A 27,583-nucleotide genomic window follows, 5' to 3' on the forward strand; every position below is an offset into this window, starting at 1 on the left:
AATCTTGGCGATGTTTTTTTGGTTTTGACAAAAATAAGGGCAACAAAAGCAAAAATAAATAAGTTGGACTGCATCAAACTAAAAAGCTCCTGCATTACAAAGGTGAGCCATTAATAAAATGAAAAGGCAACCTAGTGAATGAGAGAAAATGTTTGCAAACCACATACCTGGTAAGGGGCTATATCTAAAATATATAAAGAACTCTCACAACTCAACGGCAAACAAACAATACGATTTGTTAAGTGGGCAGAAGATCTGAATAGATATTGTTCTAAAGAATACATACAGATGGCCAACAGGTACACGAAAAGATGCTCAGCATCACTAATCATCAGGGAAATGCAGGTCAAAACCAAAATGAGATATCCCCTCACACCTGTTAGAATGGCTGTTATAAAAAAGACAAGGAGTAGCAAGTGTGGGCGAGGCTGTGGAGAAAAGGGAGCCCTGGAGCTCAGTGGGTAGGAATGAATTTAAATTGGTGCAGCCACTATAGGAAGCAGTAGGGAGCTTCCTCAAAAGTTAAAAATAAAGCTGCCACACGGTTCAACAATTCCACTATAGGCACTTATCTGAAGATAACAAAAACACGACCTCGAAAAGCTATCTGCACCCCATGTTCATTACAGCATTGCTTACAGTAGCCAACACATGGAAACAATCCAGTGTCCACTGGTGGATGAATGGATTAAAAAAAAGTTATAATAAAACCATAAAAAGTTCCATCAAAAAATGGAACCATAAAAAGAAGGAAATCTTGCCATTTGCAACAACATGGATGGACCTTGAGGGCATTATGCTAAGTAGAATAAGTCAGAAAAAGACAAATTCATATAATCTCACTTACATGCGGAATCTAAACAACAACAACTCCCATATCCCTCCCCCCTTCCCTCCCCCCTTACCCCGCCCCCGGCCAGGAAAACCAAGCTCAGAGATAGAGAACCGATTGGTGGTTGCCAGAGGCAGAGGGTGGGTGAAATGAGTGAAAGGAGCAGGTCAAAGGTACAAACTCCCAGTTATAAAGTAAATAAGTCCTGGGGTGTACAGACAGCATGGTGACTGTAGGTAATACCACTGTATTTCATATTTAAAAGTTGCAAGGAGAGCCTGGCCAGCGTGGCTCAGTGTTTGAGCGTCAACCCATGCAATAAGAGGTTGCTGGTTCAATGACCAGGTTTTGGTCTCGATCCCCAGCAGGGGGTGTGCAGGAGGCAGCCAATCCATGTTGATGTTTCTTTCTCATTGATGTTTCTATCTCTCTTTCCCTCTCCCTTTCTCTCTTTATAAAATCAATAAAAACATATTTAAAAAAATAAAAATAAAAGTTGCGAGGAGAATTGATCTTAAAAGTTCTCATCACAAGAAAAAAATATATTTTGAAACGATGTATGGTGACTGATGTTAACTAAATTTATTGTGATTATTTTACAATATACACTAATATAAATTCATTATGTTGTACACCTGAAACTAATATAATGTGATATGTCAATTATATTTCAATACAAAAGAAATGGAGAAACATACATTTTATCTCTGGTATCTGGCACATGTCTCTGATTGCCCAAGCTTTTACTGACAATGGTATTAAGTCCATATAGTAAAATCCCATGAAGAAATTCTGGGTCCGAATAGTTAAAATTCTCATCTGTAAGAATAGGTAATTAGAGTCACTAAGTATTGACTTACTACCATCACTTTGATAAAGGGATAACATTTTTTACATATTTTTATTGATTTCAGAGAGGAAGGGAGAGGGAGAGATAGAAACAGCAATGATGAAAGAGAATCATTGATTGGCTGACTCCTGTATGCCCCAAAGAGAATCATTGATTGGCTGACTCCTGTATGCCCCCTACTGGGGATCGAGCCTGCAATCTGGGCATGTGCCCTTGATTGGAATCGAACCTGGGACCCTTCAGTCCACAGAGCCATCCACTGAGCCAAACCAGCTAGGGCAAAGGGGTGATATTTTTTTAAAAGGGGTGATATTTTTAAGTCTACCTATTAAAATTTATTCTTTATGAAAAACAGAAAGCTACCTAAACAAATATAACAAACTATATTTAAAAATTGTTAAATTCAGGTGCTAAATGTATACACACCTATTCTATTATTTTTTGTATATAGCATATAAAAATATTTCATAATTTAAAAATTGAATTGGTCTAAAAGGACATTCTCTCTTGCAAATATTAAATATATGACATATTTTCCCCTTAAAATGGCTAACAGAGAAATTCAAAATAGTTACCTAATTTAAAAAATGGACGCCATTCTTTAGTTTGATCTTTGTTAGGTCTTTCAGTTCTTACATGTTGTCCTGGTATTTGCCTTGAGCGTGGTATTTGCCCTGCGCTGTGGATAGCTTGCTGTTGCAACTTTTTATCAAGTTTCCAAACTGATGCAGGCGCCTGGGTTTTCTTCTGCCAGTTGCTCACATGATCACGGTGAAAATGTACATATAACAGAGCTGACAAGATCCCAAGTGTCAAGGTTCCACAGAGTAAACACAGGACTGTGACATTTCGCATTGTAAATCTAGCATTTTTTAGGGTCCATTCTTAAATTTCCTAAAGCAGAAGGATTTGGGAGAAGCTGTATTAGACATTTCAATGGTTTGTAGGGTCACCTACTTGACTTAAATTCCATTTTCAGCATTTTAAAAACAATCATTTTGCTATCAATGTTTATTATGTATTTTGATAAGATAGTATACTTTCTTCTATTATCAGCAACTCTTAAAACTGATATTCATAAGATCACATAACATAAAAATGTATGAGATGCTTATAAAACATACAATATAATTAGAAGTCACTGGTCGATACTCCTGAGCATGTAGTTAATAGAAATGATGTGAAAGGTTTACGCATCAGTCCATCTTGGGGTGATAGTATAGGTCTCTATTTTAAAAATCTGATTTAACACCAATCAGACTGTTAAAAACATAAAAATACAATATCACATGCCGTGTGAATACAGTATTCATACTATATTCACCACATGGGGAAAACGGGCAGTGAAAACTGTGGTACCCCCTGAGGGACGGCGAAATGGCGCAACCGAGTTGGTAGCACGGAGTTAGGTTGAATCTGTACGTAGGGTACACACCCCTAGGAGTGCACCCTGGGGAGGCCCCCACGAGACATGCATGAGCACGATTCTTGAAGTCGTGTTTGTGATAGAAACAGGACACAGCTTCTGTTTCTCTCTACAGAAGAACTGGGAAAGGGAGGCTGTTCCATCAGTGCTGGGAATGAAGCAGCTGCAGCTCTAGGGATCAATACTGTGAAATATCAGAAAACAATGTTTTCCAAAGACAAATAGGGTCTGACGCTACCGATACACATTTGCAAAACATGAGAAGCAGTGCAATTGTTTGTGGCCACACCATATGCAGCAAATAATGGGGGGTGGGGGCTGGGGGGGCGGGAGTGCACGCAACTATACACAGGTTTAGCATAGTGATTGCTCCCGTGGGGGAGGATCCAGGGGAGGACAATGAGAGCTCCTAATGCTTAAAAAAGTACACACACACACACACCCCACGCACACACAACCCTCTGAGCCCTGTCTAGGTCGCTCAGTTGGTTAGTGCGTTGTCCTGAAATGCCAAGGTTGCAGGTTCAGTCCCGGGTCAGGACACAAATACGAATCAACCAATGAATGCATAACTAAGTAGAACAACAAATCGACATTTCTCTCTCTCCCTCTCTCGCTCCAAAAATCAAATAATAAAGCTCTGAAGTGGATGTGTCAAAACAATGAAGTTTGACAAATCTTGGTGAGGTGTACCTGGTGTGTGTGGCATTTTTCTCTATATTTCCTTCAGGTTGGAAATACTTCATAATTACGAGATTAATTATGACTCCTGGCTCTTCTCCTCGTGTCTCTACTAGGGATGAAAGTAAAGCTAAAGCCCCAGGCAAAGGAAACGAAGGAGAAAATAACAAACAGGACGACATCAAAATAAACAGCTTCCGCAGCAGAAGCCGCCGCCAACAAAACGGAAAGGGGCCCACTGTGCGGGAGAACATATTTGGCAACGATACATCTGATAAAGGGTTAATCCCCAAAACATATAAGGAACTCACACACCTTAACCAAAGGAAGACAAACAATCCAACTGAAAAATGGGCAAAGGACCTAAGTAAACACTTGTCCAAAGAGGATGTACAGATGGCCAAGAGACATGAAAAATGCTCAAAGTCACTGATCATCCGAGAGATGCAAATTAAAATGACAATGAGTATCACCTCACCTGTCAGAATGGCTACCATCAACAAATCAACAAATGACAAGTGCTGTCGAGGATGTGGAGAAAAGGGAATCCTCGTGCACTGCTGGTGGGAATGCAGACTGGTGCAGCCATTATGGAAAACAGCATGGAGGTTCCTCAAAAAATTAAATATGGAACTGCCATTGACCCAGTGATTCCACTTCTAGGAACATATCCTAAGAAACCTGAAACACCAATCAGAAAGAATGTATGCACCCCTATGGTCATAGCAGCACAGTTTACAATAGCTAAAATCTGGAAACAGCCCAAGTGCCCATCAGTAGACGAGCGGATAAAAAAGCTGTGGTACATTTACACCATGGAATACTATGCAGCTGTAAAAAAGAAGGATCTCTTACCCTTTGAGACAGCATGGAGGGAGCTGGAGAGTATCATGCTAAGTGAAATAGGTCAGTCAGAGAAAGACAAGTATCACATGATGGCACTCATATGTGGAATCTAAGTAACAAAATAAACTGATGAACAGAGTGGATCCAGAGACATGGAAGCATGGGACAGAGTGCAGAATCTTGGCGGGAAAGTAGGGGAAGGTGGGTGAGTGGGAGGTAATCAACCAAAGATCTTGTATGCTTATATGTGTAACCCATGGACGCAGATAGTGGGGTAGTGAAGGTCTGGGGTGGGGGGTGGGTGTGAGCTAGAGGGGGTCAATGGGGGGGAAAAGGGAACAAATGTAATACTTTCAACAAGAAAAATGTAAAAAAATATATAAAACTAAAGCCTTGTCCAGGTGGCTCAGTTGGTTGGAATGTCATCCCATACACCCAAAGGTTGAGGGTTCAATTCCTGGTCAGGGCACATACCTAGGTTGTGGGTTTGAACCTGTTTGGGGTGCATGTGAGAGGCAACCAATGGATGTTTCTCTCACATCGATGTTTCGCTCTGTCTTTCCCTCTCTCTTCCACTTTCTCTAAAAATCAATGGAAAAATATCCTTGGGTGAGGATTAAAAAAAATGAAAATAAAAATAATAGTAAAGCTAAAAACCCTCCTGGGGAAAGAATAGATAAAGGACTGCATGAGATTGTAGCACAGGTTTGGAAGACAGAAGGCTATGGACATGTGATAAAGATTTTAGATGGACAGAGGAAATCACAGTCTGAGCGCGTGGTGACAGGACCCTGAGGGGGACCGAGTCCAGCAGATCACGGAGCAGCATGGGATGTGGAGGTACAGGCATGTCGGCCGACACATTGAGGGGCGGGTTTAGGAAAGGCGATGAATTCATGTGCAGAACAGTCCATTCTCCCACCCTGCCCTGCACAGACCCCGCAGACGGAAGCCTGCAGGGGCTGAGAACTGCAGAAGGCAACCTGGGGCTCAAGACCGTCTGGCCCACATGGCCCCGTTTCCACCGCGCACACAGGGTCCTGGCAGCCAGCTTGTTGTACCCGAGGCATCAGCTGGGAGAATCATTCCATGATGAGAAGACAGGCCCCAGAGAAAACCTCCACATGCTGAACCGTGGGGGTGACCCACAGAGCAGCTGACAGCCGTGTGTCACCTCGAAGACAGCACACCTGTGGCCTGGGTCACACACGCACCCAGAGATGCCAATCGGCGGTTAGTATCTCACTTTCCCATGGGAATGGAATGCTGCCACGAGCTGAATGGTGTCCCCCAAACATCATATGTTGAAATACTAACGCTCACTGACCACATTTGGAGATGGGGTCCCTGAATAAGGCCAGACTGGCGGGCCCTGATCCAATCTGATGGGTGTCCTTATACGAAGACCAGAAGAGACCCAGGGGTGCAAGCACAGAGGGAAGGCCATGGGAGGATGCCGTGAGAAGGCGGTCATCTGCAAGTCAAGGACAGGTGGTGCTGAGAATGAGACTCTAAAGTTGGATTTGGCCCTGGCTGGTGTGGCTCAGTTGTTAGAACGCCGGGCCTCGCATCAGAGGGTTGAGGGTTCGATTCACAGTCAAGGGCACGCACTGGGGTTGCAGGTCTGGGTGTGTGTGGAGGCAACCAAGTGATATGAGTATGTCACATGAGGTTTCTCACTCTCTCCCTCCTACTTTCCCCCCCTCCTTAAAAAAAATCAATGGAAAAAATATCCTCGGCTGAGGATTAAAAAAAAAATAAAATGAAATGGGATTTGGGAGCTGGTCACTGCTCATCTGGCGGCCCTGAGGACCTCACTGCTGGTGGAGAGGTGGCGTTCCCATCGCCCTGGAACGCTGTGGCAGGGTCCTCTTTACAACTCAGTGGCGGCCCCCCCGGGATGGAATACTGGTGGGAAGGAATGTTCTGAGAGGCGGGGCAGGGAGTAGCAATAAGTACATGGCCCAGATGGCTGTTGCTTGATGCTGTGGGGGCATTTGAAGAAGGCAATGAAAGGCTGAGCGTGAGTCATCACCACCAGAGGGCGTCCTGAATGGCATGGGAAGGAACTCTGCCCTACCTCCAGCTGGCAGAGCAGGCAGGCTGTGCCCAGAGGGTGGTGAGCAGGGCAGCAGAGTCCAGGGAAGGCTGACTTCCCAACCCTGGCTCTTCTTCCCAGGGGGGGAAGGAGACTCGGAGACTCAGGATGGGATGTCTGGGTAGGATCACGACTGAAACCCTAGGCCAGTGATGGCGAACCTTTTGCGCTCGGTGTGTCGGCATTTTGAAAAACCCTAACTTAACTCCGGTGCTGTGTCACATACAGAAATTTTTTGATCTTTGCAACCATAGTAAAACACAGACTTATATTTTTGATATTTATTTTATGTACTTAAATGCCATTTAACAAAGAAAAATCAACCAAAAAAATGAGTTCGTGTGTCAACTCTGACACGCGTGTCATACGTTAGCCATCGCTGCCCTAGACCCACAGGGACCCTCTGGGCCTACAGAAATGGCCCCTCCTCCCTGTCAGAGGCCAGCTCTCCCCCTCTGCTTGAGGGTGATGGAGAGGCCTCTGCTTTGCAAGGCAACATGTGTCCTCCATCCTCAGGCTCACCCCCCAGGTTCTCGCCTGGGCACCAGCTCAATGACTAGGGTCAAGTGACAACACAGCCAGGCCTGGGATGTGCTGGTCTGCTCAGGGAGAGGAGAGTGTTCCCTGAGAAAGCAGGCAGCTCCTCCAGCCCACCTGGCAGTCGGGGGCTGGGCCTGCACTGAGGCCTGACCCCCCTGGGTCAACGGAGGGGATATGAAGTTGGATGAGGGGAAGTTTGCTAATATGGGCACATTCTCCCAGGACACAGTGTTTAACACCTTGACAAAGATCCTGGTTGCACAATAAATGCTTATTGATGGAATGAAGGACACTTTAAAAATGAGACATTTGATTATGCAAAGAAAAAGTATCCTGAGAGAAACCAAGATAGTGGCATAGGTAAACACCGGAAATTGCTGCCTCCCACAACAAATTCAAAAATACAACTAAAAGACAAAACGGACATCATCCAGAACCACAGGAAGGCTGGCTGAGTGGAAATTCTACAACTAGAAGGAAAGAGAAAAGCACACTGAGACTCAGAGGAGGTGCGGAAGTCAAGTGCAGAGGTACGGAGGCGCACACGGCAAGGGCTGGCAACTGTGGACTCGGTTGTCTTTTTCAATCGGGAGGGAGTCTCAAGCTCCCGACTACTCTGAACTCCAGTTCTGGGCGAGTCTCTGGGGACCCAGACTCATACGGGGAGAAACTGGACTGTCTGGCAGCAGGCATAACTCAAGGGCAGCCTTCTCTCGGAGGTGCTTGCAGTGATTACCGGGATACTGAGACCTGGGGCCTCTTATGGTAGGACTAAGGAGCAGCTGTAGCTGCTTGGTCCACCCTGTTGACCCCCTGAGACCCCGCCCCACCCAAGCTGTGTGCAGAGGCTTTTGCATATGAAACGCCTGGCCCTTTGCAATCTGAAAATTACCTAACAAACTGCAGCTGGGCCAAACAGACCCAAAACTTCCAAGAGAAGGCCCAAGACCCCACACCAGCTTGCATTGCTTCACAGCTGGGCCTCATTTGGGCACCTCCAAACCTCAAACAAAGAAGAGGAATATGCAGATCTCTTTGTAGCTCCTGCTGGGTAGCCTCAGGCAGAGGCTAAATTAGCACCTCCTTAGAGATCCAAGAGCCAGTGTACCCAGTGGTCAGAGTGGGACCATCCAGATTAAAACTCCTCAGATCCATAAGGGACACACTCAGGGGGCAGACTCAGTGAGCACCAAAGCCCCACTGAAGCAAGTCTTGCCTCATAAGGGTGTCTCCAGCACAGAAGTTCTCCCACCATAAACACAGCTGACTCTCACAGCCAATTGGCCTGGAAGTCAATTCCTCCCAGTGATACCTACAACAATCAAGGCTTAACTACAACAAGACTGTGCACAAAGCCCACAAAGGGGTGCACCAAGTGTGTGCACCTCAGGTAATTGGGGAGGCTGAGCCACTGGGCCCTATAGGACACTTAGCACACAGGGCCACTCTATCAACACAGGGAAGCATAAAAAATGCGGAGACAAAGAAACAGGTCACAAATGACAGAAATGGAGGAAAACAAACTACTGGATATAGAGTTCAAAACCACAGTTATAAGGTTTTTCAAGAATTTTCTAGAAATCGCCAATAAATTTAATGAGACCTTCAAGAAATCTTGTGAGACCCTCGAGGTTATGAAAAAGGACCAACTTGAAATTAAGCATACACTGACTGAAATAAAGAATATTATACAGAGATCCAATAGCAGGCTAGAGGATCGCAAGAATCAAGTCAAAGATTTGAAATACAAAGAAGCAAAAAACACCCAACCGGAAAAACAAAAAGAAAAAATAAAAAAATATGAAGATAGTGTAAGGAGCCTCTGGGACAACTTCAAGCGTACCAATATCCGAATTATGGGGGTACCAGAAGAAGAGAGAGAGCAAGATATTGAAAACCTATTTGAAGAAATAATGACAGAAAACTTCCCCTACCTGGTGAAAGAAATAGACTTACAAGTGCAGGAAGCCCAGAGAATCCCAAACAAAAGGAATCCAAAGAGAACCACACCAAGACACATCATAATTAACACATTGTTTGTGGGTAGTTTTTATTGCGCGCTAACAGGTGGCGCGGGCCATTTTTGCTAATTTTTTGCACAAATGGCAACGTTCAGTAAAATTACGATAACTTTAGTTTATGTATTTATACGTTACCCGCATTCTACCGCTAGTCTATAAAAAACGTATTAATATGTGTCCCACGCTCTACTACTTACAGTCAATGTAAAACGTATAAATACGTTTCCCGCATACAATGTGTTAAAATGCCAAGAGCAAAAGATAAAGAGAGAATCTTAAAAGCAGCAAGAGAAAAACAGTCAGTTACCTACAAGGGAGTACCCATACGACTGTCACCTGATTCTCAACAGAAACTATGCAGGCCAGAAGGCAGTGGCAAGAAATATTCAAAGTGATGAATACCAAGAACCTACAACCAAGATTACTTTACCCAGCAAAGCTATCATTCAGAATTGAAGGTCAGATAAAGAGCTTCACAGATAAGGAAAAGCTAAAGGAGTTCATCACCACCAAACCAGTATTATATGAAATGCTGAAAGGTATCCTTTAAGAAGAGGAAGAAGAAGAAAAAGGTAAAGATACAAATTATGAACAACAAATACACATCTATCAACAAGTGAATCTAAAAATCAAGTGAATAAATAATCTGATGAACAGAATAAACTGGTGAATAGAATAGAATCAGGGGCATAGAAAGGGAATGGACTGACTGTTCTTAGGGGGGAAAGGGGTGTGGGGGTGCAGGAAGAGACTGGACAAAAATCATACACCTATGGATGTGGACAGTGGTGGGGGGGTAAGGGCAGAAAGTGGGGTGGGAACGGGGTGGAGGGGAGCTATGGGGGGAAAAAAGAGGAACAACTGTAATAATCTGAACAATAAAGATTTAATTAAAAAAGAAAAAGTATCCTATCTAATAAAGAGGGAATATGCTAATTGACCCTCATGCATTGCAAAGATGGTGGTACCTACAGCCAATAAGGAGGGAATATGCTAATTAACTGCCACACCCTCAAAGATGGTGGCAACCACAATCGCAAGATGGCTGGCATGGGAGGGCAGTTAGGAGCAACCAGGCCTGAAGGGGAGAGCAGTTGGGGGGACCAGGCCTGCAGCGGAGGGCAGTTAGGGGTGACCAGGCCGGCAGGGGAGGGCAGTTGGGAGCAATTGGGCCAGCAGGGAAGCAGTTAGGTGTTGATCAGGCTGGCAGGGAAGTGGTTAGGGCGTAATCAGGCAAGCAGGCAGGCGAGCGGTTGGGAGCCAGCTGTCCTGGATTGGGAGAGGGATGTCCGCCTGTGGGATCGGGCCTAAACTAGCAAGCGGACATCCCCTGAGAGGTCCCAGATTGGAGAGCGTGCATACTGGGCTAAGGGACCACCCACTTCCCCCCTGCCCCCCCCCCCCCCAATTATTGCACCGGGCCTCTAGTCAAATATATAAGAGAAGATAACTTCTAATTGGGGGAAATGGGTGGATTAAAACAACTGAAAACAGAACAAAGCTGTTTCCACTTAAATGGCCACCATATCTTCCTGTTAAATGTCTAAACTCTGAGGAACTTTCATCTTAACTTTCTCCAAAAACTAAAAGCAACTGGAAACTAGTTAAAAGAGAATATAGGTGAGGAGCCAATTAAATTTAATATAGAAAATACACACTTGCATTAGTATAATAGGATTATTACTGAAAAATAAAATAAGACCATTTTCTCTAAAGCGGCCTAATATATTAAGAATATTTGGGTCCCACCAGTGTGGCTCAGTGGTTGAGCATCCACCTATGAACCAGGAGGTTCCGGGCTCCATCCCCAGTAAGGGGGTGTGCAGCAGACAGCCATCGGTGATGTTTCTATCTCTTTCTCCCTCTCCCTTCCTCTCTATGAAATCTATTTTCTAAAAAAAATAAAATAATAATATTTGGGGGAATTCTCTTTGGGTGTGAACATTTATAAAAATATACCTCCCCAGTTTTCTTATTTTACTAACTAGTGGCCCAATGCACAGATTCATGCACATTGAAAGGACATTAATTAGAAGAAATATTTTAATATCGCTGTATGCCCTTTCTCAATAATAGAACGGCCAGAGATGAAAGAAAACTAGTAAAATGTATATGAAAATAATATGTAAATTGATTAATAAATAAACAATAACAACATGCTATAACAATCAAGACATGACCTAAAAACAACAAAAACATGATATAAAACAAATAAAAATGATATAAAAACAACATTGATAAAAACGATGACTGATAAATTGATTAAACTTATTGTAATATCTCCCTGTACACCACAATAAGCGTAAAAATACTTTCAGAGTGCTTGACTAATTTCCCTGGTGATGAAGTATTTGCAAATTTAACATCACACACTCTTCAAACTCGAGAGAAAGCAACATGTAACTGACTGTGTTTGAAAATGGTTTCAGAGGAATATTCCTACTCTGTCTAGAGTTTGTCCTTGTGATTTATTAATAGTCATTGCAAGTGCTGGCATCATGGGAAACTGTCTTCAAATTAATTTAAATGGTAGGCCAGTGTCAGACAGGGACAAATCAATTCTTGGAATCAGAACAACCTCTCCTCCCACAGATCTTGTTAATACTTCAGCTTCGATTATATTAGGTCAAAATCTTGTGATAATAAATCTAGTACCATTACAAAGACCTCATTTACTGTTATGATTTCTCATTAGCATGATGATTGCACCTACTTTCCATATTAATTTATGACACAGCATTCCCGAAGGAGTAATACTATTAAGAAATTCAATGGAAATTTTCCCTTTTCGGCATCATCCGTTGAATCGATGGAATCATGAATGGATGGAATCATCACTCAATGCACCAGTCAACATTTATTTTTAAATTGCCAGTACGCGTTATATGTATCGGCCAGTCGGTTGGATGGTCGGCTGGTCGGCTGGTCGGATGGGCGTGCTGTTGGCCACTTAGCCTTTTATATATATAGCTACATTTTCTTTTTATTATTATTATGTTTTAATCCTCACCCGAGGACATGCTTAGAGAGGAGGGGAAAGTGACAGGGAGAGAGGGAGGAAAGGAGAGAGAGAGACAAACATCAATGTGAGAGGGAAACATTGATCAATTGCCTTCCGTGCCAGGGATAGAACCCGCAACCCAGGTATATGCCTGACAGGGAATCGAACCAGCAACCTTTCCATGCACAGGGTGATGCTCAACCAACTGAGCCATTTCAACCAGGCTATTACATTTTCTTAAAGCAAAGTTCCCACAATGTCTGGAATGTGTCATTGCCTGCCCCCTTCCCCCACCCCACCCCATCTCCCACACTCCCCCCAAATACACAGAAAACCTCTCCTACCCAAAACAACAGATCCGGGAGGTCTGTGATCAGCTTTTCATCTCTATCTCCTCAGAAGGAAATCATGATCAATTATTGTCTTCTCTAAAATATGCTGACTTCACAAGCTAGAAAAATATAGACTTTGTAAAACATATTTCAGTGATCACTTAAATGAATAGCAAACAAAATTTTAAATGCATTTAAAAAAAAACCCTGAGCATGAATTAACATGCACACCTGCACATACACCCAGTGAGGAACCAAAACCCTAAGGTAAGTACGGAGCTAGTCGCTGAGTTGGTTTTAAAATGTGTCTTTACCGTCAGGACAACACGATCACGCTTTAGATAATGTCACGACTAATTTTTCTGTAAATAAGTATATGTAACCCCCGCTTGCCTAGGACAATATTAGTACCGATCTCCACACAAGACCTATGGCTTTCTCACAGCACGAAGGGCTTTTCCCCCCTATTTAATCTTTCTAAGTAAATAATATCTTCACTTGGTATAAACCTTAAGAAGGACAAAGGGTTACATAATGAGTATTAGCCCTGATTTTCAAGAACTGAAGTCACTGTGATGCCCTCTATGGTGGTGATAAAACCTTTAAAAAAAACACACCCAGATCTTCCGAACCCTAACCCCGTTCGAGAAGCAGCGATTCGATGCGCTGCTTCCACTGATCCCGCGTGGACTAGCCACCCCCGTTTCTGTTCCGCCCCCAGCACCCTGAGCTCACCCTTCCCACTGAGACCGCCTCTCCAGCTACTTTGTAATAGGAGTGTTTTCTAGGTTGAGTCCGAGGCGGAATTGGGCGGGAATGTGTGCTGAAAGATCTGGAAGATGGAATTCGTTTCTGAATGGTTGGATGGTGCCTGAATTTGAGCAAATACCAGACTGGACTGGGCTGTGCTGCCGGCACCCAGCTGCCTCACAAAGCCCCGTGACATCACACAGGGCCACAGCCCAGCGGCCCCTGCCTGGGAGCCCCAGCCAGCAGGCGGAATCCAGGAGTGCCAGAGTCCGTAGGCTCCTCCAGAGGGTCAGCATCCTCACGCCCCAGCCGAGGAAATGGGAAAAGTCTCCTAGTGGGAAAGCCAAAACCCTAGCCTCTCTTACATTTTTTTAAAAAAATATTTTTTAAAATATATATTTTATTGATTTTTTAGAGAGAGGAAGGGAGAGGGATAAAGAGTTAGAAACATTGATGAGAGAGAAACATTGATCAGCTGCCTCCTGCATGCCCCCCACTGGAGATGTGCCCACAACCAAGGTACATGCCCTTGATAGGAATCGAACCCGGGACCCTTCAGTCCGCAGGCCGATGCTCTATCCACTGAGCCAAACCAGCCAGGGCATCCTCTCTTACATTTTTGACTCCTTTTTAAAAATTTATTTTAGCCCTAGCTCATTTTGCTCAGTGGATAGAGCATTGGCCTGCAGACTGAGGGGTCCTGGGTGCAATTCCAGCCAAGGGCACATGCCCAGATTGCTGCCTCAATCCCCAGTGGGGGGGCATGCAGGAGGCAGCGGATCAATGATTCTCTCTCATCATTGATGTTTCTCTCTCTCCCTCTCCCTTTCTCTCTGAAATCAATAAAAGAAATACTTTCATTAAAAATTTATTTTAGAGAGAGAGGAAGCAGGGGCGGGGTGGAGGAAGAAACATCAATTTGCTTTCGCGCATTTGTGCGTTCACTGCTTGCTTCTGTGTGTACTCTGACCGGAGGTTGAACCCGACACTTTGGCATATTGGGACGATGCTCTAACCAACTACCTGGACAGAATTAATTCTTTTGAAATAAACTTAAAAGAACAAGCTTTCAACATACCGCAATCAACTTCAAGATGAGCCAGAGGGTCATGGGGCCGCCTTTTAACTTTTTACTCTACATTACTCAACATTTAGATGTTAGCAGATGCGTTCAGCCAAATGCTTGTGAAATTTCCTCTTTCTTGGCATGTCCGAGCAGATCCGACCCTCCCCGGGTTGAGAGGCTGACTCAGTGTTTTGCTTGGGACCAGACATCTGCTTCCAAGTATGTGAGAGGGCAGGGCGGGGCCTTCTGATACTTCTCTGCCCAGCTGTGGTGGCAGTAATGACCTCCAAGCACAGCTCTGCCGCCTTTGGAAAGGCTCACGGGGAAGGTCCTTCTTTGTCCCTTCATAATAAGAGTAACATTCAGAAGAAACCTTTATTCATAATCACCCTCAGCTGGAAACAACCCAAATGTCATCAATAGTAGAATGGGTAAATTGTGGTCATTCCTATAACGAAATGCAGAACAGCAGCACACGCCTGAACCACAGCCACACGCAACAACATGGAAGAATCTCACAGCCGTAATGAACAATAGGAGCCAGACAGAGGAGTTCATAGTCCTGTTTCTATAAAGCTCAAGAAGAGGCACAATTAATCCAGAGTGACAGCCACCGGAGCAGCGGTCGCCCGAGGGTGGGGTTGGGGAGTGCTTGTTCCTGAGACACGCCAAGGGTAAGCCTTTCAGAATGGCCTGCGTTTCCTTGGTCTGGGCGAAGGCTTCATGAAAGTCACATACAAACTCGCATTGGGCTGTTCAGGGAAGACTGTGCATTTCACTGTATGCATGTCACGTCCTCAAAAAATTAAGGAGGAAAAAGTGAGTAGGCACCATTTTTGGATAAAAGGACAGGAGATATGGGCCCTCCCCTGGGAGTTGCTGAAGAGTGACCAGGGAGCTGAGTCCCCAGGCAGGACTTAGGGGAAGGTGAAAGGTAAAGCGCGCACGGCGTGGCTACACCGGGAGTCAAGGTTAGAGCCTGGCCCGGAGTCAGGGGCACAGCTGTCAGAGCTGATTCCTGAGGGGAGAGGACACCGTAACAAAACCAAAGGCTTAGAGCAAGATCACAGCATGAGGCGGGCAGCTGGCGGGAAGGAACTGCAGCGAGGAGGGCGGGAAGACGGGGGAGAGCAAGGTGAATGTGCAAGAAACTTCTGGAACCTTCCCTGAGGCTAAAAGGAAATGAGAAGGCTGACACAGGGCATGTTTCTCTCCAATTAGTAGCCTTGCATTTTAGTCAATTCTCATTAAACAATTACAAGGGGAAACGAAGTGGCTCTGAGCTTTATTCTTAGGTTGAGAAGGAAAAGAAAGTCACTGATGGGGAAGGCACAAAAGATACAAAATTCGCTTCTGTTAAGAGAGGTAACACTTTCGCCCTCGCCGGTTTGGCTCGGTGGATGGAGCGTCGACCTGTGGACTCTAGGGTCCCAGGTTCGATTCCGGTCAAGGGCACATGCCCAGGTTGCGGGCTCGATCCCCAGTGGGGAACGTGCAGGAGGCAGCCAATCAATGATTCTCTCTCATCATTGATGTCTCTATCTCTCTCCTCCTCTTCTTTCCTCTCTGAAATTAATAAAAAATAAAAGAGAGAGAGGTAACACTTCAAACCCAGAGAGCCAGGAAAACCTTATTCTTTCTGGTCCTTTGTCTCTGGAGAGGAAAAAGCAATGCTTAAAACAAGGGGTAGAGAAGCAGAAATGAGGAATACAAATGAAAACAGGCCAACACATTTGAGTATAAACCTGCCAATTATTGCAAACCATCCCAAGCATTTCAGCTCTTGGAGGGCAGGGCCCCAGTCTCACCTGCCCTGTGTTCCATGATGCTGTGCCTAACACGTGGTAGGTGCTAGCAGATATTCACTAAATAAATTCCCAAATAATTATAATACTTAAGACAGAGAGATTAGTAAATAATGCTAAAATGTGAATATGTTTTATGGGGGGAAATGAAACAAAAGGGAGGAAGAGGGGGAAAAGGAGTTAAAAGTTAATCAAGTGACTTTAGTCTCAGTCCTGCCTGACTCCCTCCAACCAGCCCACCTGGGCTCATTACCCCTTTTGTCTTTCTTTGCGCCCGAGAGAGGCCTGCGGACCTCCCAGCGCACCACTCTGACCTCTAACTTCCTCCATATGCTATTGGCCACACTTGCCAACCGGTGCTCTCCCTGGTCTTCGGCGCCTTCAGGAGAATCCAGTCCACATCCACTCTGTTCTCTCCCTCCTCCCCCACCAGCCACTGAGATCATCGTTTTGTATCCGATCATCTCCGGTACCAGCATTTCCCCCATAACCGTGCAGTGAGCTTTTCCCATGGAAGTGGGTGGTTATTTTAGGAAACTCACAAGCAGGGGTTTTGTTTTATTCTGTTTTTTTTTAAATACATATATATATTTTATTTCAAAGAGTAAGGGAAAGGGAGAGAGAGAGAGAAACATCAATGATGAGAGAGAATCATCAATTGGCTGCCCCCTGCACCATAACCCAGGCAAGTGCCCTGACCAGGAATCTAACTGTGACCTCCTGGTTCATAGGTCCATGCTCAACCACTGAGCCACACCAGCCGGGTACAAGCAGGATTTTAATTTGAGAGGTTCCCTTTAGAAATGTATGACTTGCTGTCTTAAAGGGTGGGGGATTACTGTGGACTCAGGGCTGGGGGTGTGGGGTTGGGGAGGAGGCATGATCTGGTAATAAATTTCAGGCAGTGGCCTTTCCCTAGCCGAATATCCAAGGGGGACCATCTTATGTGACAGCATGCTGACTGCTTCTATTCTATGCTAATATTTTATTTATTTGACTCAAGGTTATAACATCTCTATATATAAAAGCCCAGCGACCAGAATGGCAGAACGGCCAGAACAACCGGTGGCTATGACCACACTGCAGCCAACCAGCTTGATCCTGGCCCTGATTGGCCCCCAGCTCCCAGATCAGGGCAGGGCCAGCCACCAACTCCCACAGCCCCTCCTCCCGCTGGCCCAGCCTGATGGGCCCCCATCCAGCTGGGCTGGCCAGACCCCACCTGTGCACAAATTCGTGCACCTGGACTCTAGTTTAATATAAGAAAAAGAAGTGTGTAAGTAATGGTAAACTGTGACTGTTTAGAAGTGGGGGGAAAATGGTTTTCATTTGTTAGATGCCTCCTGGTTGAAGTAGCTGCAGGTGCTGTGCATTGAAACCTGAGCTGGGCTACACCAGACACAGTAAGGGCCCTAAACCTGGAGAAGCTCACGTTTTCAACAGGGAAAAGACATTGCTCAGGACATTGGTTCAAACTCTATGAATAGATCTGGCAAAGGAGGCAGTTCCCCTGGAAAAGTAACAGCAGAGCTGCTTCTGGTAGATATGCATCTTGAGTGAATGATTGCTTTTGTTTTCACTTAATTAAAACACACACACACACACACACACACACACACATAACTTTGTTTCTGGGAATGTTAAGAACATCTGTTGGCCCTAGCCAGTTCGGCTCAGTGGATAAAGCATCGTTGTAGACCAAAGGATCCCAGGTTCAATTCTGGTCAAGGGCACGTACCTTGGTTGCAGGCTCCTCCCTGGCCTGGGCCCTGGTTGGGGCTTCTGCAGGAGACAACCAATCGATGTGTTTCTCTCACATCAATATTTCTCTCTGTCTTTCTCTCTTCCATTCTCCCTAAAAATCAATGGAGAAATATCCTCGGGTGAAGATTAACAACAACAAAGAATATCAGTAGGACAAAGATGCTCTAAAGATAAGAATTATATAAACCCTCAGTTAGTTATTCAAAATATTAATGATTCAATGATGAATGGTCCATTTGGAGACTTTTTATGCTGTAGCTTGGTTCAATGCCAAAGTATAACCATGTCAGGCAGCATATTCACAATGGCTACCATGTGGAAGTACCCCAAGTGCTCATCGGTGGGTGAGTGGATAAGCAACATGTGGTGTCTACATACAAGGGAATATTTTTCAGCCTTAAAAAGGAAGGGCATTCTGGCACATGCTACAACACGGATGAATCTTGAGGACATCATGCTAAGTGAAATAAGCCAGTTACAAAAAGACAAGTACTGCATGGTTTCACTTAAAGGAGATTTTTAGAGTCGTCAAAATCACAAAGACAGAAAGTAGAATGGTGGTTGCCAGGGTGGGGGGTGGAAGGGAGAACGGGGTATTAGTGCTCAAGTTTACAAGATGACAAGAGTTAGGGGGACGAATGGTGGTGATGGCTGCACAACATTATGAATGTAGTGTTTCACACCCCTGAACCGTACACGTAAAAATGGTCAAGATGATCAAGTTGATGTTACGCGTATTTTATCAGTAAGCATGGGAGGGGGGGGGTACACAGGTGATTTATAGCCTGTGCCTCACGCTGAGAAAACCTCCCACATCCACCGTTGTTCTTGGTGCGCTTATTAAAACGTGGTTTCACTTCCTTTCCGCGCACTTTCGGCTTCCTGTTGACTTCCTGTCCCGCTTGCTTTGCAGCTTTCGCTCCTGGCTCGGTTAGGCCGCTCTGTCCTGGACGGCATCGTTGGGAGTAAAGCAATGACGTACAACCCGAGTTCATCGCCTCCGTGCTTTTGTCTTAGTGAAAACAACGCCAGTGAGCACTGCAGCGTTCCCCTCTAATTCAAGTAGCTGTTCAGTATCAGCTACGGCGGCTCTGTAGATGCCAGGGTTACTCAACGCCTTCTCTTGCTGGGAGAGGAAAGGGGGGAGTCTTCTCAGAAACCGGGCGGAGCCACGTGCCTCGAAGGACTCGTCAAACCGTGCAGAGCACAGCTCCGCTGGGGGCTGAGAGAGCAGCTGTTCCCTGTTCCCTCCTCCTCTCCCTTCCTCCACCTGCCTCTCCTTCTCTTTGCCTTTTGTGTGCGGTCAGGTGCAGACCCACCTGCTCAGGGTCTGTGCCCTGCTCCCCCCTCTGCCCCCCTCACGATCCTCAGGTCCCTACTCCAAGGAGAGGGCGGAGCAGGAGATTCCTGCAACTGCCGACAAGTGGTTGCCGAGTCCCAGCCAGGGGAGGGAAAACTCCGACATGACTTGAAAAGCAAGTTTTGCCAATGCTGGTCTCCTCACCGTGACATCTTCCTTCTTTAGGCATCTAGATGCCTTTAATTTCTGTATTTTTTTCTCACTCCCCTCTAATCCCATTTATTACTTCGTTGCTTTTCTTTGTTTCAATCAAAGCAAGAGTATAGTGTTCAGTATACTCTTGTATGAAGGGTGACTTTCATAATTTAAGAAGTTGAACGGTGTATCCTTTCTTTCGTCTCAGCAACCAGCTAGCAGGCCTCCGTGGAAGGTGCCCACCGCCCTGACCCCCCCCCCCCCCTGCACCCAGCATGGATTCTGTGAGGACCTTGGCAGACCTGCTCGAGGGTCAGACAGGCCGGGCGATGTCAGGGTCAGGGCTGTGGTGCTGCCGTCTTGGGCCTCGATCCCTGGAAACTGGGGGTGCAGATGCCGGCCTCCAGAGGTGGGTGTCATCATTAAACTCGAACATCATGCCAGGCACCCAGCAGGTGCTCCACCTGGCTGCCCGAGGAAGGGCAGGCGAGGAAGAGGAAGGTAAAGAGCTCTGGGGGACAGCGGGGTGTCGAGTGGCCCAATCCTTTTGTGAGTGACTTGGCAGTAGTGGGGAAGTGGGAGAAACCAAACAAGATGACCCGGCAGCCTTCCCTAGGGTGTGCCCCGGGGGTGCCCTCATGCAGACGCCAGGGGAAGAATGTTCGCATGCTCGCTGCAAGAAAACTCAAAACCATACCCACAGCCCAGAATGAGAGAATGGTTCATGCAGAGTGGCTTTCATTCGATCCATGGGACACGGAAGAGGAGCATGAACGAAAGGGCGCCCCCAGGAGACACTTCTCAGGGAGAGGAGCAGTTGTGAGATGCACCCGACATTTTCAGAAAGTCTAAAACACGCAGCCCCGCGGTTTGTGGTGCATTGGTACCCACACGTGTGGAACACCATAACAATACATATGGGAGTGACAAGTACAAAGTCAGAATAATGGTCACCTTGGGGAGGGGAGAGGCAGGAAGGGAGGCCCCACAAGGGCCCTCAACGGGATCTCCTTCAGTTTTTAAAAGATCCAAAGTAAATATGGGGCCAAACGTTACGATTGGATAAAGCTGGTGTGTGACCGTGTGGTCATTTTTATATCATTCTCTAGATGCTTTTCACAAGTGTGTAATATTTAATAATAGAAACAATGTAAAGTCCTATTCAAGTCATAGGATTCGAAGACATCGATTGGTTACTTATAATTCTTCATTGTATCTATTTAAGACAATGGGCGTGTTTTATTTCACAGATGGCCCACAAGAGGGAGACCTAGAACAATTCAGCACCAGATGTGTGTGTGTGTGTGTGTGTGTGTGTGTGTGTGTGTGTGTGTGTGTCTATAGGTGTATATAATGACCAGGGATTGGCATCTTTGCAAGTTTTGCCGAGTGCCGCTGTAACCAGGGATTGTCCCAGGCTCCATCTGCCTGAGGTCAAAGGCAGGCCACTTTTGATATATCCCCACATCTGCAGGATGACCACTCGTGGTAAAGAACACACATCCCTTGCCTGACCGGTGTTGCTCAGTGGTTAAGTGTCGATCCATGCACCAGGAGGTCACTGGTTCGATTCCCTGTCAGGACACATGCCTGTTTTGAGCTCAATCCCTAAGAAGGGGCATTCAGGAGGCAGCCTGTCAACGATGTTTTTCTCATTGATGTTTCTCTCTTTCTATCCCTCTCCCTTCCCTTCTCTCTAAAAATCAATTAAAAAATTTTTTTTTAAAGCGAAGGCATCCCAGGTTGCAGTGATACACTGTGAAGTGTTTGAAAAATGCAATGTAATGAGACGTTTGCAGAGTAAAGAGTCTGTAGCAGCGAGAAGGGAAAATACCAGCAGAGTGCAGATGAACGGGGCACACACAGCATCCTCCGGCCCCGCGGCTGGTGCTTGGGGTCCGCTCCCGGGACCAGCAGAGAAACCAGGGGCTCCTGCTGCTTAGCCACGGAGCACAGAGAACCCCGAGGCAGCCATTCCTATCGCAGGCCGGAACCCGTGAAGAGCGCGCTGTCCCCTGGCTGTCATGCACACTTACAGGAGGAGCCCCTCAAAGTTTTACCTGTGTTTTGGGGTTTACAAGCTTTACCATGAGTACCTCTGCGACTCTGCTTTTTAAAATCAGGTGATCAGGTGCCAAAGGTTTTATTAAAACTTGTGGAGGATATAGAACTTTTATAATGTCTATTCATTGGTGTCTTCATGAGCCGGAAAGAAACTGCCACCATTTTTGGTCATTGCTGTTTTGTGCCTCGTCACCTGCAGGAGGGCAGGCTCCCCCCTTCCCCCCGCTACTTCAATAGCAATGCCATCGCCAGTAGCAGATGCTGTGTCTGCTACATCACTGGCTCAAAACAACGTTTGTTAAATTAACGCTGTGGTCAAGCGTCCACTGAGAATTGAATGGATAAGCAAAATGCAGTCTGATCATCAGGGGGATGTTATTCAGCCTGGGAACGGAGGTGGTCCTGTCACAGGCCAGAACGCGGCAGAGCCTGGAGGACACGCCGCATGACATCAGCCAGACACAGAAAGATGAGTGCTGCGTGATTCCACTCAGATGAGGCCCCCTAGAGGAGCGGTTCTCAACCTGTGGGTTGCGACCCCTTTGGGGGTCAAACAACCCTTTCACAGGGGTTGCCTAAGACCATCGGAAAACACATATTTTCGATGGTCTTAGGAACCGAGACACTGCTCCTCTATCTGTCTCCAGGCAGGTCCGCCCACATGCAGATACACCCACATACGAGTACCCGGCATGATGACATCATCACGCCAACCCCATCACATACACTCCATACAAATACAGGTGTATGTGACAGGGTTGGCGCCATAATGTACTTATGAGGACCAGTCACACATGTGTAGAGAGCAGCTGCTGTGTTGAAAGCAGCAGTATTGGAGGTAAAACGACACTTCATGAATTATAATTACTGGGTAAATGTAAAATCATGTACTGTAAAATCATCAACTACTGCAAAAAATATCTGTATCATGGGAACGTAATCTGGATGCTGATCGGTCTTTTTACATTCAGCTGTGGTTGATGTGAATACTGCCCCCTTTGATAGTAACAGGTATGTAAAAAAAACAACACAGAGAATGGTAAATCATAGGTAACTTTAATGAACTGTATTTTTTAAAAATATATTTTATTGATTTTTTACAGAGAGGAAGGGAGTGGGATAGAGAGTTAGTAACATCGATGAGAGAGAAACATCGATCAGCTGCCTCCTGCACACTGCCTACTGGGGATGTTCCTGCAACCAAGGTACATGCCCTTGACGGGAATCGAACCCAGGACCCCCCAGTCCGCAGGCCGACTCTCTATCCACTGAGCCAAACCGGTTAGGGCTTAATGAACTGTATTGACTGAACTATGCCATGTATCATCTTTTGTATTATTAAAGCTATTGTTACATATTATTGTCATTAGCAAACCATCCCATGACAATGGATCGTGTAGAGCAGAATGTTAAGAAAAGAAAATATAGTGAGGATTTTTTACAGTATGGTTTTACCTCAATAATTACAGCAGGAATTGAGAAACCGCAATGTTATTTGTTGTGAAGCTCTATCAGCCGAATCTATGAAGCCGAACAAACTAAAACCCCATTTTGATAGCAAGCATCTGAGCCTTGCCGGCAAGGATACCAACTATTCTAGAAGCAAAGCTGATGGACTCAAGAAAGCCAGACTTGACACTGGTGGCAAGTACCACAAACAAAACGTAGCAGCCGTTGAAGCTTCATATTTGGTGGCACTCAGAATCGCCAGAGCTATGAAACCTCACACCATTGCTGAGGATTTACTGTTGCCAGCGGCCAAAGACATTGTTCAAGTTATGACCGGAGACGAATTTGTTACAAAATTGAGTGCAATTTCCTTATCTAACGACACTGTCCGCAGGAGAACAGATGACATGTCTGCTGATATTCTTGATCAGGTAATCCAGGAAATTAAATTTGCTCCACTTCCAATATTTAGTATCTAGCTTGATGAATCTACAGACATTGCAAACTGTTCACAGTTACTGGTTTACATAAGGTATATTAATGATGGTGACTTTAAAGATGAGTTTCTTTTTTGCAAACCTTTTGAAATGACAATTACTGCACGTGATGTATTTGACACAGTTGGCTCATTTCTGAAAGAGGATAAGATCTCTTGGGAAAAGGTGTGTGGTGTTGGCACAGATGGTGCTCCAGCTATGCTAGGATGTTGATCTAGATTTCAACTTTTGGTACTGAATGAGTCACCAAAAGTCATCGGAACTCACTGTATGATTCATTGGCAAATATTAGCAATGAAGATGCTGCCATAAGAGTTACAAGAAGTAATGAAAAGCGTCATAAGTTGGGTCAATTTTGTAAAGGCGAGCACTTTAAACAATTGACTGTTTTCACAACTGTGCAATGAGTTGGATGCACCAAACAACGTTCTGCTATTTCAAACTGAAGCGAGATGGTTGTTGAGAGGAAAAATTTTAAAACGTGTTTTTGAGCTTCATGATGAACTCAAAACATTTTTTAATCAGAAAGCAAGACCTCAGTTCAAAGCATTTTTCAGAGATAAAAGTGAACTGCAGAAAATAGTTTACTTGGTTGACATCTTTGCCATCTTGAATGAGTTAAATTTATCACTGCAAGGACCAAATGCAACATGCCTCGATTTGTCTGAAAAGATCCAATCATTCCAAATGAAACTTCAGCCTTGGCAAAAAAAAAAATTGGGTGAAAATAAAATTTACATGTTGCCTACCTGATCTTTCTTTGAGGAACATGACATTGAACCAGACAAAAGGATTCGATGATAATTTCCGTGAAAGAACACTTGCACATGCTTGCAAGCAAAATTTCATGGTACTTTCCTAATCTACCTGACACCCCATTTGCACTTGCCAGAAGCCCATTCACAGTCAACGTTGAAGATGTTCCTGAGACAGCACAAGAGGAGTTCATCGAACTTACTAACAACGCTGCAGCGAGAATGGATTTCTCTACAATGCCAGTTACAAAATTCTGGATCAAGTGTTTGCAGTCATATCCTGTTCTGTCTGAGACTGTGTTGTGCCTTCTTCTTCCATTTCCAACAACATATCTTTGTGAAACAGGGTTTTCCAGCTTGTTGGTTATCAAGTCAAAATACAGAAGTACACTTGTTGTGGAAGATGATCTTCGTTGTGTTCTTGCAAAGACTGCCCCGAGAATTTCTGATCTGGTGAGAAAGAAGCAATCTCAACCTCCGCACTGACATTGGCTTTTTATGCATACTGTCGCAAAATGTACCAATGTAGTTCACTGTTGTTATATTAAGACTGTTACCCATGCTACACCATGCTTCAAGACAAAATTTCATTTATTTGTAATTAGAAATAAATATTTCACAATATATAATTACATATTGTTTTTGTGATTAACCACTATGCTTTAATTATGTTCAATTTGTAACCATGAAAATACATCCTGCATATCAGATATTTACATTACAATTCATAACAGTAGCAAAATTACAGTTATGAAGTAGCAACGAAAATAATTTTATGGTTGTGGGTCACCACAACATGAGGAACTGTATTAAAGGGTCACAGCATTAGGGAGGTTGAGAACCACTGTCCTAGAACCATCAAATTCGTGGAGACAGAACACAGAAGGGGCGGGACGGGGAGGGGGGAGAAGAGGTGTTGTTCAGTGGGGACGGAGTTCCGGTTTGGGAAGAGGACAAATTCTGGACGTGGTGGTGGGGATGGCTGCACATGGTGAGTGTACCGCGTGCTGCTGGACTGTACCCTGAAAACGGTAAATTTCATGCTATGTACGCTTTGCTGCAATTTAACAAAGTTAACCAGGGAAGACGGGAACGCTGTAGAGGAAGGACATTGGAGAGAGTCGGAATCGCACTGTTCCGGCTGACAGGCTCCTCGATGGGCCTACACTGGGCAGAACGACAAGCGCTGAGCCCGGTGGGAGGCGTGCTGCCCCTCAGGGGGCCCTTCCAGTCTGGCCAGTCACATCTGGCCCTGCCTCCCCCAAACACGGTCCTTCAGGGGTCATCATGATGCTGAACCCCAAGAGAGCTTCCACCAACTGAAGCCAAGGGGGGAAGGCCAGGGACTGCCTAGTGAGTGAAGCCACAGGTAAGTGGGGTCACACAGGCCGCCAAGCAACCCACGAGGGGGGGGATGAACACCAGCAGAAAGGGGTTCTGCCACTCGTTACTGACGGGGTGTTGACCCAGGCAAGGTCCTAGCCTGAAGGACAGGAGGGCCCTGCAGAGGGAAGCATCCCACAGGGGGGGTCTCAGTCCTGCAGAACTCTCAGGAGAAGGCCCAGCTGCCCAATGCCCGGGGAGAGGGCTTTCACTCACAGTCAGAGGTGACTGTGGCCCACACGTCAGACCTGCGGCCGTGAGATCACAGAAGAGTAGACGTTGGTCTCTGCCCCGGTGCCTAGCACAGAGCGCCTCCACCCCCTGGAACTTCCTGGGTGATAAGAGCGCAAGGAGCCTCTTTGGTTCCAATATCCCTTGGAACTCCTGGTGTTGACAGTGATTAGAAGCTGGTGATATTCATCCCCCCGCCCCCCGGCCCCGTTCCCCTGAGCTAGGAGAGGGGATGGAAATAGAGTTAGTGATGAATCATGCCTATGAGATGAAGCCTCCATAGCAGTCCCCAAAGATGGGGTTCGAACAGCTCCTGGGTGTGGGCACGTGGAGATGTGGGGGGTGGCGAGCTCAGGGAGGAGGGAAGCTCACACGCCTGCCCATGCCGTGCCCGTGCCCCTCCTCCATCTGGCTGTTCTGAGCTGATCCTTTTATGATAAACTGGTGATCTGAGAGCGAAGAGTTAGAGTTCTGTGAGCCGCTCCAGCGAATTCACTGAACCTGAGGGGGTGGGTGTGTGTGGGGTGAGAACCTCCCACTTTACAGTCATAGGCCAGAGGCGCAGCGACACATGGACGGGGACGGCTGCTAAAGTGGGACCGGCAGTGGGACTGAGCCCTTTACCTGTGGGGTCTGGTGCCATCCCCAGGGGGATGGTGTCAACACGGAACTGAGCTGCAGGACACCCAAGCAGGTGTTGAAGAGAACTGCTCGGTGTGGGAAAACCTGCACACATCTGGCGTCAGAGAGTGAGTGCCGGGGTGATGTGAAGTAGCTCCAGGAGGAGCTGAGGGCTTCCATGCCCCGACGGAGAGGGGGGCAGTGTCTGGCTGCCTTTGAGGATGGGCTTCCTATTGGGGTCAGGGGTCTCCACCCAAGACTTAAGCAGCCAGAAACCAGGAGTGAGCCCTCGGAAGCAGAAGGTTCCACGCCTCTCTAAGTCATCCTTTGAAAGGACCAAGAAAAACGAGGCCATTCAGAGCTCTCTCTCTCTCTCTCTCTCTCTCTCTCTCTCTCTCTCTCCCCCTCTCTCTTTCTCTCCCTCCTTTCCTCCCTTTTCTCTCCCTCCCTCTCTGCAGTGCACTTCACAGTAAAGAAAGAAAGCATAGACTTCCAACTAAGACAGACAATGGGTGTGAATCCTGGTACCACCACTAAGTACAACCTCATGAAGCCTCAGTTTCCTTCTTTTGCAAAATTTGAATAATATTGCCTATATCATGTGCCAGAACGAAATATGAACTAGTAGCGTGTTTCATTCATTGGTTCGTTTTTAGAAATTCACCGCATACTGGGTCAATCATTTGTTTCATAGATATTAGTTTATTTGTCCCTTCCTTTAAGCAAGGGAGAAAGGAATTTGCTGCATTAGCACTATCTTGTAAGAGGAATGATAAAAGCCTTTTGCGTTTATATTGGTGCCCAGATCATTAAAATTATTGGGAGAGCCCTAGCCAGTTTGCTCAATGGTTAGAATACTGACACAAGGATTGAAGGGTCTTGGGTTCGATTCTGGTCAAGGGCCCCTTTCTTGGTTGCAGGCTCTGGTTGGGGGGCATGGGGGAAGGCAACTAATGGATATGTCTCTCTCACATCAATGTTTCTCTCTCTGTCTTTCCCCCTCCCTTCCCCTCTCTCTGAAAATCAGCGGGGAAAAAATATCCTCAGGTGAGGATTATGTACAAGAAGATTATTGG

General features: G+C 45.8%; 1 protein-coding gene across 1 annotated transcript in view; it reads right to left on the reverse strand.

The window, feature by feature from the left end:
* GALNTL5 (polypeptide N-acetylgalactosaminyltransferase like 5) overlaps positions 1-27,583 on the reverse strand; it is a gene marked incomplete at both ends in the record, with an annotated part of 53,872 nt that overhangs the window by 18,554 nt on the left and 7,735 nt on the right. The window contains 2 exons of the mRNA XM_081102625.1: positions 1,531-1,651; positions 2,363-2,476. Coding sequence (XP_080958751.1) covers positions 1,531-1,651; positions 2,363-2,476 — 235 coding nt within the window. The remainder of the gene's footprint in view (positions 1-1,530; positions 1,652-2,362; positions 2,477-27,583) is intronic.

This window comes from Myotis nattereri (genome assembly GCF_964212035.1).
Source record: "Myotis nattereri genome assembly, chromosome: 11".
NCBI classification, from domain to species: Eukaryota; Metazoa; Chordata; class Mammalia; order Chiroptera; family Vespertilionidae; genus Myotis; species Myotis nattereri.